At 38.1% G+C, this 20,877-nt stretch overlaps 1 protein-coding gene across 1 annotated transcript; it reads left to right on the top strand.

The window, feature by feature from the left end:
• The first annotated feature begins 19,502 nt into the window (after positions 1–19,502).
• On the top strand, positions 19,503–19,977 carry LOC131649594 (uncharacterized). The gene is made up of 2 exons (XM_058919349.1): positions 19,503–19,637; positions 19,732–19,977. Exons 1-2 carry the CDS (start codon positions 19,503–19,505, stop codon positions 19,975–19,977), a joined length of 381 nt encoding a protein of 126 aa, XP_058775332.1.
• Positions 19,978–20,877: the final 900 nt, after the last annotated feature.

Raw genomic sequence — 20,877 nt, 5'->3', positions numbered from 1 at the left:
TAAAACCATATAAAATTCAGCAAATAAAACAATAATTAAAACAATCGTTCATCCCCCCGAGTGCTACGTATCAGAGCGACCACCGACTTAACTCACGACGTCTAAATCTTCATCAAGCTATCACCTGCACTTTACCAGTATAAAGGTAACGGCGAAACAAAAGAAAGGGGTGAGATATCAAACAATATAAACAAGGTGATGATAAACAGTATATTCAGGTTCAAGTTATAATAATTATCGCTTTGCGGTATAATCGTTTCGATCTAGTTTACTTCACTGTTTTAATCAACAACATAAGTCACAATGTCTCACATAAGATCATATTCAAAGTTCACAACAAGTCACATAAATTCATACATCAAAACTGTTGTGAATTCAATGCCAAGAACAAGGTATAAAACAAGGAAGAATAAAGGACAAGGAAGAAGAGGAACACAAGAATTGGTTATAACTGCTATTCTTTCACTTTCTCTTAAAACAAGATTACAAGTTTACAAGAATAACAAATAACCTCTCTCACCCTAGCATTAGGATTTGCAGCTTAGCAATGATGAGAGACTAGTATGCTATTTATAATAAAACCTAACATACTAACTAATGGGCTTTTTCAGCAAGGCCCATTACACAAGCCAACTTAATAAACAAGCTAACTTAACAAATTAGGGTTTAAACACTAAAACCTAATTTAACATGCTAACAACCCTAGCATCTTCGACATCTGCATGCTAGACCCATCTTCGACTACAGCATGCACACTTCGACACCAGTATGTGAACAATCCTTCGACTTCATGCTTAACTCTGTCGAACTGTCGAACCAAGAAACTACCCTTCGACAATACTAGAGTTCGATCCAATATCTCACAAATCTCCACCTTGGACCTAACTCTACAACGCCAAGGAACAAACTAGCTTTCTTCATGCAGCTTTATCAACTGCATACAGTGGAAAAACTTACAACTCGGCAATGTCTTGGTGATCATATCAGCAGCATTGTCTTCAGTCGAAACCTTCAGCACTTGGACTTCTCCACGCTCGATTACTCCTCTGACGAAATGCAGCCTCACATGAATGTGCTTAGTTCGCTCATGATAGGCTGAATTCTTTGACAGGTGTATTGCACTTTGACTATCACATTTAACAGTGATACCTCGACCTTGAAGTTTCAGCTCATTCGCAAAACCTTCAAGCCACAATGCTTCTTTCACAGCTTCAGTTAGGGCAATATACTCCGCTTCAGTGGTTGATAGAGCAACAACCTTCTGAAGTGTTGCTTTCCAACTAATTGCAGTGCCAAACATAGTGAAAACATATCCAGAAATAGATTTTCTGGAATCCATACAACCTGCATAATCAGAGTCGACATATCCTTCTATTACTGCTTTACTATCTTCACTCAAGGTTCCACCATAAATTAGGACTCTATTCAGAGACCCATTTATGTACCTTAAAATCCACTTCAATGCTTGCCAGTGAGCCTTTCCAGGGTTCGCCATGTACCTGCTTACAAGACTTACTGCGTATGCTATGTCGGGTCTAGTACAGACCATAGCATACATCAAAGAACCAACTATATTAGCATATGGGATGCTATTCATATAGGCTCTTTCGACATCAGTACTGGGACACTGATCAATACTCAGCTTGAATTGAGGGTTTGTTGGAGTCACAACTGGCTTCGAATTCGACATACCAAACTTTTCAAGAATCTTCCGTAGATATGCCTCTTGAGATAGGCATAACTTCGACTTTTTTCTATCTCTTCGAATGTCAATTCCAAGAATCCTGGAAGCAGCTCCCAGATCCTTCATATCGAACTCCTTATTGAGTTCAGCCTTCACCCTCATCACATCTTCGACACTGTTGCTTGCTATGAGAATATCATCCACATAAAGCAACAAAATAACAAATGAATTACCAGGTCGAAATATGAGGTAAACGCAGTGGTCGAACTGACTTCTAATGAAACTTATGCGTGCCATGAACTTGTCGAATCTCCTATTCCACTGTCGAGGAGATTGTTTCAGCCCATACAAAGATCTCTTTAACTTGCACACATAATCTTCCTTCCCCTTTTCGACATACCCTTCAGGTTGCCTCATCAGGATCGTTTCATCTAGATCACCATACAAGAACGCAGTCTTCACATCCATCTGTTCCAGTTCAAGATCAAACTGTGCCACCATGGCAAGCAACATTCGAATGGACCTATGCTTCACAACAGGAGAAAACACATCATTGAAGTCGACACCTTCTTTCTGAGTGAAACCCCTTGCAACTAACCTTGCCTTGTATCTTTTCGACGTCACTCCTTCAATTCCTTCCTTAACTTTGAAAATCCATTTATAGCTGACTAACCTTGCCCCAACAGGTTTCTTGATCAGTTCCCAAGTATGATTATCATGAAGAGATTTCATCTCATCATCCATGGCCTTCAGCCATTCGGTCTTATTTCGACTCCTCATAACTTCCTTATAGTCTCTAGGTTCTTCGTCTAGAACCTCACTTGCAGAGATTAAGGCATAAGCTATAAGATCTGCATATCCAAGTCTCTGAGGTGGCTTGATGACTCTTCTCGACCTATCTCTCGACAATAGGTAGTCATCGTCAGTTTCCTCAACTTCAGCATCTTCTGCTTCTTCTTCGACTTCATCTGGGATATGCAATTCAGCATCAACATGCTCCACCTCAATAGGAATCTCTACCTGTTCCAGCTCTTCGTCAGATGTTTCTGTACTTCGACCAACATCATCAGTTTTCTTAAAAGCCATTTCAGCTTCATTGAAAACTACATCTCGACTGGTGATACACCTCCTGTGACCTGGCTCTAGGCACCATAGCCTATAAGCTTTGACTCCTTCAGGGTATCCCATGAACATGCATTTCAGAGCTCTAGGTTCGACCTTGTCTTGCCTAATGTGAGCATAGGCCACGCAGCCAAATACTCTCAGTTTGTCGAGATCTGGTGGATGTCCCGACCAAACTTCTTCAGGTGTCTTCATATCTAACGCTGTCGAAGGACATCTGTTTATCAGATATGTTGCTGTCGAAACAGCCTCAGCCCAGAACACCTTTGTTAACCCTGCACTAGTCAACATGCATCTGACTCTCTCCAAAATAGTTCGATTAAACCTTTCAGCCAAACCATTTTGCTGTGGAGTACCTGCAGTAGTTCTATGCCTTGCAATACCAGAGGCAGCACAAAAACTGTCGAATGCCTCATTGCAAAATTCAAGGCCATTGTCGGTTCTCAACCTCTTGACCTTCCTGCCAGTCTGATTTTCAACCAGAGTCTTCCAACTTTTGAAATTCTCAAAAGTTTCATCCTTAGTCTTCTGGATGAATACCCATAATTTCCTGGAATAATCATCTACTATGGATAGAAAATACCTTGCTCCTGAATGTGATGCACACCTTGCAGGCCCCCAAAGATCAGCATGGATGTAATCAAGGGATCCATGTGTTCTTTGTTTGCCTTTGTTGAACGTCACTCTGCAAGATTTTCCAAGTACACAGGGTTCACAAAACTTCAGCTTTTCGACTTTGTCTCCACCAAGAAGATTTTGTTTCCCTAATTCGACCAGACCCCTTTCACTGACATGGCCCAATCTCATGTGCCATATTTCTGTCTTCGACAACGGTTTCGTGGATACAACATTTGTCGAACCACTTACAACTTCAGCCTCAAGGGTATACAAGCCTTGTTTCTTCACGCCTCTCAAGACTTCCTTCGACCCCTTCATGACTCTTAGGATACTTTTCTCTCCTTGGAAAACATATCCTTTCTTGTCGAATTCACCAAGAGAAAGCAAATTTCTCTTCAAATCAGGAACATACCTGACTTCAGTCAACAACCTTATTGACTCATCATGGAGCTTGAATCTCACAGATCCAACACCTGCAATCTTGCAAGCCTTGTTGTTTCCCAGCAATACTGATCCACCATCTTGATCACATAATTCCTCGAACAAGTCTTTGTTTGGAGTCATGTGCCAAGTGCAACCTGAATCCATAATCCACTCCTTCTTAGAGTCACTGCTTGAAACCACAAGAACATCAGATGATTCGAAATCATCTTGAACAATGGCAGCGTTGCCATTATCCTTACCTCCATGATATTTCAGGCGTTCAGGGCACACCTTTCTTGTGTGACCCTCCTTCTTACAATGGTAGCATCGAATGCCAGATGCTTCGCCACCGTAAGACTTCGACTGGCTTTTGCCTTTCTTCTTGTCAAACTTACCATCCTTTCGTAAGAGTTTTCCTTTAACGGCCAAACCTTCGCCAACAGTCGAAGGTTTATGCTCCTTTCGTTCATTCAAGTCCTTAGAGTACAAGGCTGATTGAACTTCTTCAAACGTCAGGGACTCCCTTCCATACAAGAGAGTTTCTTTGAAGTGAGCATGTGATCGAGGCAAAGAACACAATAGTAGCAGCGCTTGATCTTCATCATCGATCTTCACATCAATATTTTCAAGATCAAGAATCAGCTTGTTGAACATATCCAACTGCTCAGCCAATACTTTGTCTTCAATCATCTTGAATGAATACAAAGCTTGCTTCAGGTAGAGTCGATTTACCAGCGATTTGGTCATATACAAACTTTCAAGTTTCACCCATAACCCTGATGTCGTCGTCTCCTTTGATACCTGCCGGAGAACCTTATCACCAAGGCTCAACAGAATTGCGCTGTGTGCTTTCTCGATCATAGTTGTCTTCTCCGCTGCCGTTAATGCAGCATTCATGGCTGCCTCTCCCTTCAACGCTTCCAAACAACCCTGCTGAACCAGTAGGGCTTTCATCTTCAAGCGCCACAGACCGAAATCATTCATTCCGGTGAACTTTTCAATCTCATACTTTGGTGAAGGCATCTTCTCCACGCTCACCGCACCAATTTGTTGTGAATTCAATGCCAAGAACAAGGTATAAAACAAGGAAGAATAAAGGACAAGGAAGAAGAGGAACACAAGAATTGGTTATAACTGCTATTCTTTCACTTTCTCTTAAAACAAGATTACAAGTTTACAAGAATAACAAATAACCTCTCTCACCCTAGCATTAGGATTTGCAGCTTAGCAATGATGAGAGACTAGTATGCTATTTATAATAAAACATAACATACTAACTAATGGGCTTTTTCAGCAAGGCCCATTACACAAGCCAACTTAATAAACAAGCTAACTTAACAAATTAGGGTTTAAACACTAAAACCTAATTTAACATGCTAACAACCCTAGCATCTTCGACATCTGCATGCTAGACCCATCTTCGACTACAGCATGCACACTTCGACACCAGCATGTGAACAATCCTTCGACTTCATGCTTAACTCTGTCGAACTGTCGAACCAAGAAACTACCCTTCGACAATACTAGAGTTCGATCCAATATCTCACAAAAACACATAACATTATAATCACATAAATGAAATGCGACTCTAACAAATGCACATGCATGTGGTACCCAGGGCTTCAGCCCCATCGCCAATTGCCAGATAATAGAGGCATCAAAACAGGCATAAGCCTTCGTCGCTGTTTGCCAATCCAGACCGTCGCTAAAACATGCAAATCATGAGACACTGATGAAATGAAACAAATCACAAACACATCGCCAAACATCGTCACAAAGGCATTCGCCTACGTCGGCAAAATATATCAATCATTATTGATAAACAATCGTCACCTTAAATCCTGCACTTTGCAATAACTCCCAAAAACTCATCCCAACGTCGCAATATGTATCACACAACGGATAATTCACCAACAATCAATCACAGATAATTCACGCAAACATCTCTATATTTCACAAAAATTTATAAATATTTACCGAGTAACAACATCGCCAAACAATCACAAAACAACGGTTAACAGACTAATCATGGACACCCGGATTATTATCCTAACCGCTATTTAATCTCCGTCTAATATTCATCTTCTGTTCACCAATCGCTTACACTGCCAACTGCTATTTATTATTCTGCTATCTATCATTTAGAATTTATACTGATATACTGTTTGCTGTTATCAATTACACTAAGAATTCATCGCAGTTAGTTCCAATGTTAATTCCGCCAGGCGCTTACAGTGATATGCCAATTCTTTTCCAAACTAATCCATGCAATCCATTTTATCCTTCCTAAATAATTATATATTATAATTACTATTATTGTTATTAACTAAAATAATGAAATATAGTTATTGGTAACTTGGAAACATGCTGGCATGCTGCTACGTCTACAGTATTCAATTCTATCTCACCTAAGAAAACATGTGCTTTAGATAATTATTACCTATGATAAATAACATCACTAACACCATATATATATATATATATATATATATATATATATATATATATATATATATATATATATATATATATATATATATATATATATATATATATATATATATATATATATATTTATGTATCATCAAGTTTTCCACCCACTTGTACTTTTATTTCTAGATATAATGTTGTTGTTACCAACACATTTCACTAATTAAATCTTGGTTCCTATTCTTTTTTTTTTTAATAAACTTCTAACTTCACCCTTGATTTAATAATAATATAGTTAAAAGAAGTATATCACTTGTACCTTAATACTCACACATAGCAACAAAACTTAATATACTGGTTATAAGGAATCACATTTATAGGACGGTCACCCCATCTTAGTGGCCAGCGTCCTCTCCTTTTGCTTAACAAGGGGCGTGCGCCCTCCTTCTATGTGGTGGCATGGCCACTTCTCTCCTAGCTATGAGGGACGGTCGTCCCTCCATTTAGGCCCCCGTCCTTTACTATTTTTTCGTTTAATCTTTCCTTCATCCTCATTAACTAACAACTCAGAAAATTCGTCATCGGAGATTCATTAACACACATCACAGAGTTATATTCAACACGAGCAATTGTTCATCGATCACAATTTCAATTTATCCCAAAATCACAGGACAATAATCAAATAGCATCACACGCAATTTTCCAGAAACGACACACCACAATACCACACATATCAGAAAAAAAATCAACCGAAACAAAGAGATTATATTAATTCCCTAAACCCCACATACGATTCATCATATCTCTGTTTATAGAGCAAGAACCCCACCCTTACCTTATATTCGGAGTCCGCTCTACAATTCCGGTCGAATCCAAGCTTTTCGGCTTCGCGTAATTCATCCGTTTTCCCTCTTCCCGGCACAACTCTTGTATCCCTTTTCTTTTCCTCTTCTCTACACAAGCACTTCCACGTTCTCTTCTTTTCTCTACAAACCCTTATTTTCTTTTACTGATACCAAAACCTAATATTTTCCTTTTACTTTACAATATTATTATTATTCTCACAAACTCCTTAATGGGCCTATATTCACACCGCTTACTACTAGCATCACCAACCAAGTTAATTAAACAAATACTCCAATAAAGTAATAATATCCCTAATATTGTTTCTCCGATTAATGGACGAATTTAATCCGATTTTCCATTCAACCGCTCGAACGATATAATAACTCACTTACATTCCTTAGATTAATTCCGGTAAATTCCAAACTTCGACAATTCCAATTAATTAAATCCTTAATTAATTTAATTAACCAATTAATTAAATTCGGGGTGTTACAACTCTCCCCCACTTAGAATATTTTCGTCCTCGAAAATTTATGCAACACAACCCCTCTCAACTTGACATCTTGCTTCAGCTGCGCCACTCTAATCACCCATCTTAATTCACCATCCTTATCAAAGTTCCTATCAACTTATACGGTTCGCAAGCTTCAACCAAGTTTCAGACTTTCTTTAGCATCCATCACTTTGAACATCATTAGGTTAGCAAGATACGTACATAACATCCAATACAATTCCGTCTACTATTAACAAAAGATTAAGGGTGATCAAGTCCTCAATTTGTCAATAGATATCCGACAATCATAATGGAGTATAACCATCATTACTAACTACAACAGTGTTCCTCTAAACTTATACTTACTAAAAGTACCATACTTCAACAATTTCCAAAATCATCCGAACACGCTAACACCAACGTCTTGTAGCTACATACTACTACACATCCTGTGATAATATCCAATCAAAATTCCGTTATGCTTTCATCAACACTTCTTATCCTTGAAATTCTATTCTTCGCATTCTCAACAACTTCAACAACTCTTATAATTACTTACTAATTATTCATAACAAGATCTACAACAATTCGTCACTTACTCATTGTTCCTTCGTCAACAGTTTACACGATAACTACTCAAACCGACAACTTCATCTCTTTCCAACATCATCCTGCTACCAATAAATTTGTTACAGCTGCTGCCACTAATTTAATAAGAAGGTTCATCTCGTTAGCTTTCCAACGCTTCAAACGGGACTCAAATCGGACGTCCAGAACTCCAATTATGAATTTTCGAAGTTTCATAACGATTCAGAAATTTTTCTGCGTTTTGCTTATGGAAATTTCGCTCAAAAACTCATTCTCTTCAACTCAATCACTTTCCAAACAGTCCTTAACACAACTCCTCGCTCCCAAACTTTTTATATCTCGAGAGGCAAATTCTTTCAGCGACTTCAGTTTCCGAAACACCAAGACAACAATCCTCTCTGCAACTTCCAACTAAAACACATCCGAGAAGCAAAGCTTCTCCCCCACTTCGCTCAAACTAATACCTTCAACAACCAGAAAGCAACAAGTACCGACAGTGTTTCACACACTTGTCGCGTACAGAGGAATAAACAACATTAGACAACTCTGGCCGGACGGACCGACCTGCTCTGATACCACTAATGTAACACCCCAAATCTACCCGATAATTTATACGGAAAATCAGAGTTTAAAATTTAAAACATACAATCATTTGGGCGCGACGCGCCCTACAGCGCGCGAAGCGCCCTGCACCAGAACAGCAGAATTATTTCCTCTTTGCTCTCGCAGCCGTGTCTTCGACACTTTATTCCTCCAGGCTCCAAAAACGCAAGAATACCTACAAAAATACAACAAAACTATCAAACGGTATAAAAGTGTATGAAAATACATCTATTCACAAAGTATACGTATTTACACAAAAACGGGGAATTATTCAAACGGTATTAACAAAAAGCATTGATAAGTGCCACTATTTACATACACAAAATAACTACAATTTGGCACTTAACAACTCTCCCCAACTAGAATCTGTTTGTCCTCAAACAGGGCCAAACATTCAAAGAATCAAAAGTAAAAATCCAAAGAATCAAGAATCAACAAGATTTGGAAAAACGAAACAATTGTACGGTTCAAACAAAAACGTACGAACAAAGTAAACACTTACCACAATCCTACAACGAACATGAAAATGAAACAAATCCTAAGTACAGAAGTCATACAAAACATTCTAAAACAAAACAAGCTCAATAATGAATCACGCCTAGCAAAAACTCATCGGTAGATGAAAAACACCGAAAGGTGAGGACTTTGAACACTCATCCAACAATCTTGCAAACAATGGACAAAATTATGCGTTCATCTAAAAATAGTATTGAAAATGCAACGACACGAATCACAAGGGCTTTTAAGGTTGTAATGTGGCTCAGTCCTAAAGCTAATCGAAACAAAAACTTGTCTAAACCTAAGGGAGTAATTACTTCCACAAAGTTTCAAACAATACAATTTCAATCCAACTTTTCTCTTCATCACAAATTTCACACCAAACACAAAACTTATTAGCACACTCTTATTCAAAACTTTTTTGTTCTTTTCTTTTTCAAGCTTTTCTCTTTTTTTTTTCTTTCTTTTTCTTTTCTTTCTTTCTCACTTTTTTTTTTCTTTTTCTTTTTCTTTTCTTAACCTCACATCAATCACAACATAAAGAGGCAAACACCTTCTCCCCAACTTGAATTCAACCATAACATAAAGTGAATACTCCCTACTTTCTAAGGCAAGGTAAAAATCCAACTAAACATCATAGTTAAGGTCAAGAAAACAAAGATAATCAAAATCCATCAAAAAGGGTGAACTATGTCTCAAGTTCAAAAACAAAATGGACAATGACAAAAAGGCTCAAAGGGGGTACGAATGGTCACACACTCACAAGGTAAAATGACATTTGGCTTATGGTAGTTGTGCTCAAAATCAAACAAGTGCCTTGATCACTTTCGTGCATTCACAAAATCGATACAGACGAAAGATTAAACATAATAATATCCAGTTAAAACAAGAAATGTCGGTCACTCACATATATATACACAATGGAAAGCCACATCACATTTATGGTAAAAAGGGGAAACTAATTGTGATTCAAGTCATGAGCAAGTTATGCAAAAAGAATGAATAGTATGAAAATTGTACTTAGGATTCGTTTCATTTTCATGTTCGTTGTAGGATTGTGGTAAGTATTTACTTTGTTCGTACGTTTTTGTTTGAACCGTACAATTGTTTCGTTTTTCCAAATCTTGTTGATTCTTGATTCTTTGGATTTTTACTTTTGATTCTTTGAATGTTTGGCCCTGTTTGAGGACAAACTGAGAATTTCATCAATAAGTTCATTGCATTCAACTTCGTCTTCATTTCTGCTACTCTTGTATTAGCTTCATCCAATCTAGCCCTTTCATGCTCCAATTTTTTCTGCTGGGAGTAGATAATTTCCTTGGCCCTTGATGAGAGTTCATCGTCGTACCAAACAAAGTGGCTACACCTTTTACGCCCCTGTACCTGCAAACCAAACATATGAAGAATCACAAATTAATTTTGCTGCTACACATGAGATGAAATTGTAGACTATCAGTTACAGTGAAAGTAACGTTACCTTGTACATCCCACACCCAAAAAAACGTCTGCCTGGGTTCGAATCAGTCCATGAGGTCATCAATGGAGCTTCAAGCCCACACCTGCACTGGCTTCGAAACTGACATGAACGTGTAGCCCCGATACTACTCGCCATCGTGCATTGAGACATCTCTGAAAAACGAAACGAAACAAGAAGAGAAGAAGCAGGGAAGAAACGAAACAAGAAGAGAAGAAGAAGAGTAGAAACGAAACAACGAGAGAAGAGGGCGAAGGCGAATGATGAAGAATCTCTGATTAAGCTTTTGCCCTAGTTCTGTGTAACCTTGCTGAAGAACGAAGAAGACAACTGTTAAGTGCCAAATTGTAGTTATTTTGTGTATGTAAATAGTGGCACTTATCAATGCTTTTTGTTAATACCGTTTGAATAATTCCCCGTTTTTGTGTAAATACGTATACTTTGTGAATAGATGTATTTTCATACACTTTTATACCGTTTGATAGTTTTGTTGTATTTTTGTAGGTATTCTTGCGTTTTTGGAGCCTGGAGGAATAAAGTGTCGAAGACACGGCTGCGAGAGCAAAGAGGAAATAATTCTGCTGTTCTGGTGCAGGGCGCTTCGCGCGCTGTAGGGCGCGTCGCGCCCTCTTTGAGTTTGAAGAACATAAGCTGGCAGAAGTTAGGGCGCGTCGCGCCGGATTAGGGCGCGTCGCGCGCTAGGGCGGTTTGGTAAATTTATACAGGGCGCGTCGCACTGAAGTAGGGCGCGTCGCGCCCACTGCGAAACTCAGTTTTGTATAAATAGTTAATAACAGATTTTTTAGGTTTTTTGATCACCTCTTCTTGACAAGTTGAGCTCTGATCCTTTTTTTGGTAGTTTAGAGGCTCAGGAAACACCATTGGGTGCGACGTCATGTGGATTGATCATGGATCTGACTCGATTTCATTGTACCGGTGAGATCTTTCCGGTTCATCTTCTCTCTTCCCTTTGTTTCATTCCAATGGTGGGTGTTGTATGTATGTTTCTACTCTTATTGTATGTATATTTGTGGATCTTGGGATCGTTTATATATTCGCTTTACAAATCATCATTGTTGTTGTTCTTGATCTTTTTGCTTAAATGCTCTGGATTTGTGTTGTTGCAGACATGGACACCATAGATCTTGATTAGGAATGATAACTGTTAGTTTCTGGGTTGCAGACATGGATTTAGGACTAACAATCGTAGTGGGTATCGAGTTTAATGCCTCCGTGTTGTTTGATTAGTGGAGAAATCGCTGATGTGAATAGTACGGTTGAGCTTTCGTCGGTGTTGCAGACATGGGCACCGATGTGGCATCTCGAGTGATGCCCGGTGATGTTGATGCGTATTGTGAGTGTCGAGCGATAGATCTTCAGATTTAAGTATTAGACGGGTAGAACGAAATGCAACTCCATAACTATTTCTCTTAGACTATTGAGATTGTTTATATGCTTTTATTTACTTTTCCCGCATTTACTTTCCGCACCCAATTCATGAAACTTAGAACACGAGATAGTCGAACGGCAGTTCTTCTCACCGATCTCTGTGGACACGATAAATTCCCGGATAAATACTTCCAAAACTTTTGTTGCTTGCCGCTTTACCGCCACAACAAAATGGCATCGTTGTGATTCGTGTCGTTGCATTTTCAATACTATTTTTAGATGAACGCATAATTTTGTCTATTGTTTGCAAGATTGTTGGATGAGTGTTCAAACTCCTCACCTTTCGGTGTTTTTCATCTACCGATGAGTTTTTGCTAGGCGTTGTCATACCCCAATTTTTGACCTAAGATACCACCTCATATCATTTGCATATGCATCATTTGCATCTCTAACAAATTGCATAGCTTGTGTTTGCTACTTGTGACTCAGCAGGGTTTAATCAAGAAACCACTCATCAGTACAAGTAACAATCAACTAGGGTTTTGTTCTCCCTTCATCTCAAAAGAACTATCTTCATCAATAATCAACATTTGGTCCTCAGAGATTCATTTTAAACAAGCTCAACAGCTTTGAATTGACTGAATTAGGGTTTTGACTGAAGACAGCACACTCCTGACTTTTGCTCAGAATTTGACCTAATGGCTTGGGACATGATATCAAGACCTCAAGTGCATCATTTTAACCTAATCCATTGGCTCAAGATATCTCCTACACAAAGATTGATCAGACAAATCCTCAGATCAGGGTTTTGAACTATCAGGGACCAAAATCAGGGATCACATTTGGGAAACCCTAAAAATCCCCAGGAAGTCAATCAAAGGTTTCAATCATCCTCAAATATTCCCTATGACAACATACAATGGAAATTGTATCTCAATTCAAGACCCACAGTCATCAATTTCATCAGGTCGACAATTAGGGTTTTTGACCTAATTCATCTGAACAACTGACTTTTTAATCAGAACAGGATGTCACAACTCAAACCATGGCTCAATATCCTCTAATGCTTCAATGTGATCCATTCATACCATTCATTTGATGAGGATAGCCTGTTTCATTTGAAATCTCCAGAAACGCGATTCGTCTGAAAAAGTCAACTGTACAAGATCACCATTGACTTTTGGGGAATTTTGGTCAACCATGACTTTTGAAGTTTTAAATCATCAATATATGATATGAGAAGTCATTTGATCAAGAAAAATCAAGAAAATCAATCAAGAATCAAAAAGTCAAAAGTTTGACTTTCATACTTAGAAAAATTTCTAAGTGTTTTTCAATGGTTTTTTCCAAACTTTGAAAGGGAATAACTCAAAATTTCACCTACAAACTGAAAAAAACTTCCAACATGAAAGTTGTAGATTTTGATCCAATGAACAACTTTGTCACATATAATTGTTTTTCATAAGATCAACCATTTAAGAGATATGGAGCTTCAAAGTTGGCATCTTTGGAAAATTTCACTTGAAACTTCATTTTTCTCAAAGTTCATGGATCTTTTTCACCCACTTCCTTAAGGATCTTGAAGAAACTTTCAACTAGGGTTTTGAAGTGTGTAATATGAGCTTTCCAAAATGTCCAAGAGCATGAAAAAATATGGAGTGTAGCCATGGTTTTGAATTTTGACATTAGTGAACTTTTCACTTGAAATTACATGCCATTTTCACTAAGTTATGAACCAATTTGCCAAATGATCCAAGTAATGATGCATAGAAGCAATAATTGGTAGATATTTTCTGATTTGAGATCAGAATGGAAGAGGATAAGAAGCTTGAGAAATAACCATGGTTAAGTCACTTTTAACCATTTGCATTTAATGTGAAAGATTCCATTTTATCTCTTAAGCCAAATCATCATTCTTGATCAACTTGCAAGAGCTTTGTATTCAGAAACTTTGGCCTATAAATAGAGGTGCAAATCACTCTTCAATTCACACCAAAACCTCACAATTATAGGTTTTCTCTCTTCTTTGTTGAATTACAAGTTTCATAGTTTTCAAAGAGGTAGAAAACTCAACCTCCAAATCATTGAAGTTATGGCCAAAGTGATGGTTCTAACAACTCATAAACATCATATGGGATGTGTTTGAACCACTCACACACCCCAAATCACCCCAAAACTCAGATTCACTTTTCAACCTCCATATGAACATCAAATGAGCCTTATCATGCCAAAATCCACACAAGCTCATTTCTGTCCAAACTAATGCTTCAAACACATTCCATATATCATATATGAGCTATACCAATCATCATCCATGACCTGAAACACCTCCATCATCAGATTCGATCCTCACTCCAAGCAACTGCAGATCGGGTCCCATGACTATGCTCAGATGAATTCAATTTGTTCCAGACATCCAGACACCTTCCATAATCATCATAGAAGCTATTCAGATTGATACAAAGCATCTGTAACACCTCCAGATCAAAATCCAATTCTCAGTTTGGCCGTTTTTGAGGTAAGTGCACTTGAACTTCAAACTCTACTCTCCACGCATCATAAATGAAATATGAACATACCATCTCATTTCTGCACACATGAGGATCATTAACCCTCAATCAATTGCATCATAACTTGCACATACACGATTTCACGATCAAATTTTGTTTTAGGGTTCTTCATGTTCATGCGAAAATTGACCCCCTTAGAGTGAAAATAAATGAAATTAAAGGTCATCATCATGTTCCTCGTGAAAAACCGAGTGAGATAGACCCTTTGATTAATCAAAACAACACAGTTTTGAAGATTTTTGAAAATCAGTTGAAGGTGTGTTCTTGGCGCCAGTTTTGGTTTGGAAATTTCAAATGCTAAGTTTAAAATATAATTCAATAGAAGCGTGTATATTACAAGCTGCGCGCGCAGCTCAGTTGGCAAGTGTTTTGAGTTGTGAGAGAGAGGGCGTGGGTTCAAACCCTAGTGGAGACAAAACCAATTTTTTACCACTTGTTTTCTTTCATTTTTTAACAAACTTCATCAATTAATTTAACCAATCAAAATTCATTATTTTTTCTTCATTTTTTACACACTTCTTATTTAATATACCTATTTTGACAATATCAAAAAAAAATCATCAAAAAATATTTATTTAATATGTTTTTATTTAGGTTTAAAATGACTTATTTTTAAGTATTTTTAATACTTTAAATATTGTTTTTTCATTTAATTTTTAACCTAATCACTTGTAAATATTTTTGTGATCAAACCCTAATCATTTAGGTCTTAATTAAGCATTAAAACTTGTTTTAACTTAATTAAGTTGACTTTTGTCAAATTCAAATCGTTTTAAGACGAGCGATCGCGATTCTTTTTTCAAAACGATAAACCACTTCTTTTTGATTAAATCTTTTTAATTGATCAATTGATTTTCAAAACGAAGTGGGGCCTCTCGAATATTAGAGAGTGTAAGTCCCATTTCTTTTCTTTCTATACAGTTTTCAAAACATTCTTCAAAACAATAAAACTTCTTCAAAATAAACAATTTTCAAACAATTTTCAAATCATTTTCAAAGCAACAAAACTCCAAAGAAACAAAACTTTTCAATATACCATGGGCCTCCATGTAGGTATAAGTCCCGAGCCCTTTCGTACATACCCATTCCAGTACATGAAATTAGGTATTTCATTGTACGCCTTTTTGTACATACACCTTTTGTACATATCTCAATCTGTTTTTTAACTTTGAATAACAAACCAAAAATGAAGGTTTCTTTAAATCTTCCCAAAAATACCATGGGCCTCCATGTAGGTATAAGTCCCAAGCCCCTTTGTAAATACCTGTTTACATAGCTTTGAATAAATTCAAGTGGACCTCTCCCCGAGTGTGAGTCCCGAGCCCTATGTATACAAATGGAGCATGCTTACAGGTATATTTCCTTCATAAACTCCATTATATACACACACTTTGTCATATATATATGTGCTTGTTCATACTTGTTCATATCTGTTCATATATAATTGTTCATATTTGTTCATGTACTCGTTCATATTTGTTCGTACTTGTTCATGTTTGTGATTGTGTTATATATATTTGTTCAACTTAGTACAACACTAGGTTCCCCATAGCCTCCTATTGGGCTTTGTGCAAAGAATCTCCACTAGTTTAGGTTAGGACATAGAGTATGGTTTCCCGGTGAAATCGCTCTAAGAGCTCAAACCAACTATACCATGCCTCCCCTTGGGCTTTGTACAAACGATTGTCCCTCCCATAGCCTCCTCTTGGGCTTACAATGCAAGGACCCTGGATTGTCCCTCCCATAGCCTCCTCTTGGGCTTACAATGCAAGGACCCTCGGATAGCCTCCTCTTGGGCTTCGTACAAGGACCCACGGGCTTCTTATAAGCATCCCCAATATCCAAAACCAAATACCCTAGGAGATTAGACATTTTTCATCTCTATGCTAGGAGTATCTCTTATATATCATCACAAACAATCAATCAATCAAACTTTTTTGCCACAAGTCTGGCTAATCAATCAAACTTTTTTGCCACAAGGCTGGCTAATCAATCAAACTGTTTTACCACCGTACTGGATGATTAATCAAAGTTTTTGTCACAAGGCTGACTTCATTGAAACTTTTGCCACGAGGCTGGCTGATTAATCAAAACTTTTTGTCACAAGGCTGACTTCATTGAAAGTTTTTGCCACAAGGCTGGTTAAACAAACAAAAATCAAACAGATGTATGTGATGATATAGATTAGATACATCTAGCATTTAGACGACATTTGTCTATTTTTCTTTGCTTCCACTAGCATAAGTGGGAACTACGATTGCTCTGACTTTCTCAACATCCCTTTGAGAATACGTAGGCACAAGGTCGATCCTTGGCGAGCAAAACAAAACCATTCAAACCTTAGCACCCGTAGACCCCGAGCTACAGATGCTTTGATTCCCTTTAAGGGATATGTATGCAGAGGATCGCAATGATCTTTGCGAGCATAATCAAACAAACACCTTAGGTCCCACCTATTTCACAACAGAACCTTCACCGTAGCATAGAATAAAAAACAATAAAGAACCCTGTAGAGTACTACAGATACGTTGGGTGCTAATACCTTCCCTTCGTATAACCAACCCTCTTACCCAAGATCTCCCCCCACTTTTAGGTTATTGCAGCTTTTTTCCTTTTCCTCTTTTGGAAACAATAAAAAGTTTGGTCCGTACAAAAGAAAAATCATTTTTTTGAGCACTCGAGCCCAAAGAAGGCATCAGGTGTCTCATCCCACAAAAAAGAGGAACAAAACGGTTTTTCGCCCGCGACAGGCGTGATTCATTATTGAGCTTGTTTTGTTTTAGAATGTTTTGTATGACTTCTGTACTTAGGATTCGTTTCATTTTCATGTTCGTTGTAGGATTGTGGTAAGTGTTTACTTTGTTCGTACGTTTTTGTTTGAACCGTACAATTGTTTCGTTTTTCCAAATCTTGTTGATTCTTGATTCTTTGGATTTTTACTTTTGATTCTTTGAATGTTTGGCCCTGTTTGAGGACAAACAGATTCTAGTTGGGGAGAGTTGTTAAGTGTCAAATTGTAGTTATTTTGTGTATGTAAATAGTGGCACTTATCAATGCTTTTTGTTAATACCGTTTGAATAATTCCTCGTTTTTGCGTAAATACGTATACTTTGTGAATAGATGTATTTTCATACACTTTTATACCGTTTGATAGTTTTGTTGTATTTTTGTAGGTATTCTTGCGTTTTTGGAGCCTGGAGGAATAAAGTGTCGAAGACACGGCTGCGAGAGCAAAGAGGAAATAATTCTGCTGTTCTGGTGCAGGGCGCTTCGCGCGCTGTAGGGCGCGTCGCGCCCTCTTTGAGTTTGAAGAAAATAAGCTGGCAGAAGTTAGGGCGCGTCGCGCCGGATTAGGGCGCGTCGCGCGCTAGGGCGGTTTGGTAAATTTATACAGGGCGCGTCGCACTGAAGTGGGGCGCGTCGCGCCCACTGCGAAACTCAGTTTTGTATAAATAGTTAATAACATATTTTTTAGGTTTTTTGATCACCTCTTCTTGACAAGTTGAGCTCTGATCCTTTTTTTGGTAGTTTAGAGGCTCAGGAAACACCATTGGGTGCGACGTCATGTGGATTGATCATGGATCTGACTCGATTTCATTGTACCGGTGAGATCTTTCAGGTTCATCTTCTCTCTTCCCTTTGTTTCATTCCAATGGTGGGTGTTGTATGTATGTTTCTACTCTTATTGTATGTATATTTGTGGATCTTGGGATCGTTTATATATTCGCTTTACAAATCATCATTGTTGTTGTTCTTGATCTTTTTGCTTAAATGCTCTGGATTTGTGTTGTTGCAGACATGGACACCGTAGATCTTGATTAGGAATGATAACTGTTAGTTTCTGGGTTGCAGACATGGATTTAGGACTAACAATCGTAGTGGGTATCGAGTTTAATGCCTCCGTGTTGTTTGATTAGTGGAGAAATCGCTGATGTGAATAGTACGGTTGAGCTTTCGTCGGTGTTGCAGACATGGGCACCGATGTGGCATCTCGAGTGATGCCCGGTGATGTTGATGCGTATTGTGAGTGTCGAGCGATAGATCTTCAGATTTAAGTATTAGACGGGTAGAACGAAATGCAACTCCATAACTATTTCTCTTAGACTATTGAGATTGTTTATATGCTTTTATTTACTTTTCCCGCATTTACTTTCCGCACCCAATTCATGAAACTTAGAACACGAGATAGTCGAACGGCAGTTCTTCTCACCGATCTCTGTGGACACGATAAATTCCCGGATAAATACTTCCAAAACTTTTGTTGCTTGCCGCTTTACCGCCACAACAAAATGAGCGCGCGAAGCGCCCTGCACCAGAACAGCAGAATTATTTCCTCTTTGCTCTCGCAGCCGTGTCTTCGACACTTTATTCCTCCAGGCTCCAAAAACGCAAGAATACCTACAAAAATACAACAAAACTATCAAACGGTATAAAAGTGTATGAAAATACATCTATTCACAAAGTATACGTATTTACACAAAAACGGGGAATTATTCAAACGGTATTAACAAAAAGCATTGATAAGTGCCACTATTTACATACACAAAATAACTACAATTTGGCACTTAACAGTTGTCTTCTTCGTTCTTCAGCAAGGTTACACAGAACTAGGGCAAAAGCTTAATCAGAGATTCTTCATCATTCGCCTTCGCCCTCTTCTCTCGTTGTTTCGTTTCTACTCTTCTTCTTCTCTTCTTGTTTCGTTTCTTCCCTGCTTCTTCTCTTCTTGTTTCGTTTCGTTTTTCAGAGATGTCTCAATGCACGATGGCGAGTAGTATCGGGGCTACACGTTCATGTCAGTTTCGAAGCCAGTGCAGGTGTGGGCTTGAAGCTCCATTGATGACCTCATGGACTGATTCGAACCCAGGCAGACGTTTTTTTGGGTGTGGGATGTACAAGGTAACGTTACTTTCACTGTAACTGATAGTCTACAATTTCATCTCATGTGTAGCAGCAAAATTAATTTGTGATTCTTCATATGTTTGGTTTGCAGGTACAGGGGCGTAAAAGGTGTAGCCACTTTGTTTGGTACGACGATGAACTCTCATCAAGGGCCAAGGAAATTATCTACTCCCTGCAGAAAAAATTGGAGCATGAAAGGGCTAGATTGGATGAAGCTAATACAAGAGTAGCAGAAATGAAGACGAAGTTGAATGCAATGAACTTATTGATGAAATTCTCAGTTTCCATGACATTAGTTATGGTAGTAGGACTTGTGATGCTTAATGTAATGAAGTAGGGTTTATGTGATTTTAGGGCATTTGTGTTGTTAGTTCAGTTTCTTTGCAGCCTTGGTCTTTGATGTCAATTGTAATGGATGTTATCCCATTTGAAATCTAATGTAAACTTGTGTTTTGCCATAACATTCTGATATATAATTGAATTGGAAACTGAGAAATTCTGATATAGTTGGCTTGTAGCATATAGTTGATTTGAAACTGTAAAATTCTGATATACAAATGAATTGACAGCATATGAACATAATAAACTGAGAAATTCCACTATGAATGGACAAAGTAAACAGATGTTGCCATAACATTAAACAAGACATTGTTTTAACTTGTTCATGACAATAAACATTAAACATTGTTCTAACTTGTTCATAACAGATCTTGCCAAATAAATAACAGGATAGCTTAACAAAATAGACATAACAAACACTTGTTCATGAACTTGTCAAAAAAGCTTAATCAATATAAACATTACATAAAGGATAATCCTATAACTATTCTTGAGTAGGTTGTGTGGCAGGTGGTCCTTGTGATGATGAAGCAATGTCAGGTTCATTTGTCTTTGCCTTTGTATAGCTGATCTGAGTCCTCATCCACAACATTCTCAGTTGGCATTGATGATGTATCTGTAGGTAACACTGTAGTCCAATCCACTTCTATAGACTCTTCATCAGTATCAGGTGCCCAGTCATCATCATCTGTATCACCAAACATATTGTTTTCAGCATCATTCATGTTATCACCCTGACCAACAACATTGTCCTCTACACCATCACCACCCTCACCATCAGCATTTGCCTCTACACCTTCATCACCCTGACCACCAACATTGTCTTATACACCATCACCCCCCTCACCATCAGCATTTGCCTCTACACCTTCATCACCCTCATTGTCCTCTACACCAG

This window comes from Vicia villosa, linkage group LG1, assembly GCF_029867415.1.
Source record: "Vicia villosa cultivar HV-30 ecotype Madison, WI linkage group LG1, Vvil1.0, whole genome shotgun sequence".
NCBI lineage: Eukaryota > Viridiplantae > Streptophyta > Magnoliopsida > Fabales > Fabaceae > Vicia > Vicia villosa.
The sequence above is the reverse complement of the archived record's forward strand: the minus strand, read 5'-3'. Positions and strand labels throughout refer to the sequence as shown.

What these genes read in the sequence shown, in the direction of transcription:
- LOC131649594 (XM_058919349.1), top strand. Translation starts at nt 19,503, where the DNA reads ATGGCGAGTAGTATCGGGGCTACACGTTCATGTCAGTTTCGAAGCCAG. An exon ending in TTGGGTGTGGGATGTACAAG is followed by an intron (nt 19,638 to 19,731) that starts GTAACGTTACTT and finishes TTTGGTTTGCAG; the next exon opens with GTACAGGGGCGTAAAAGGTG.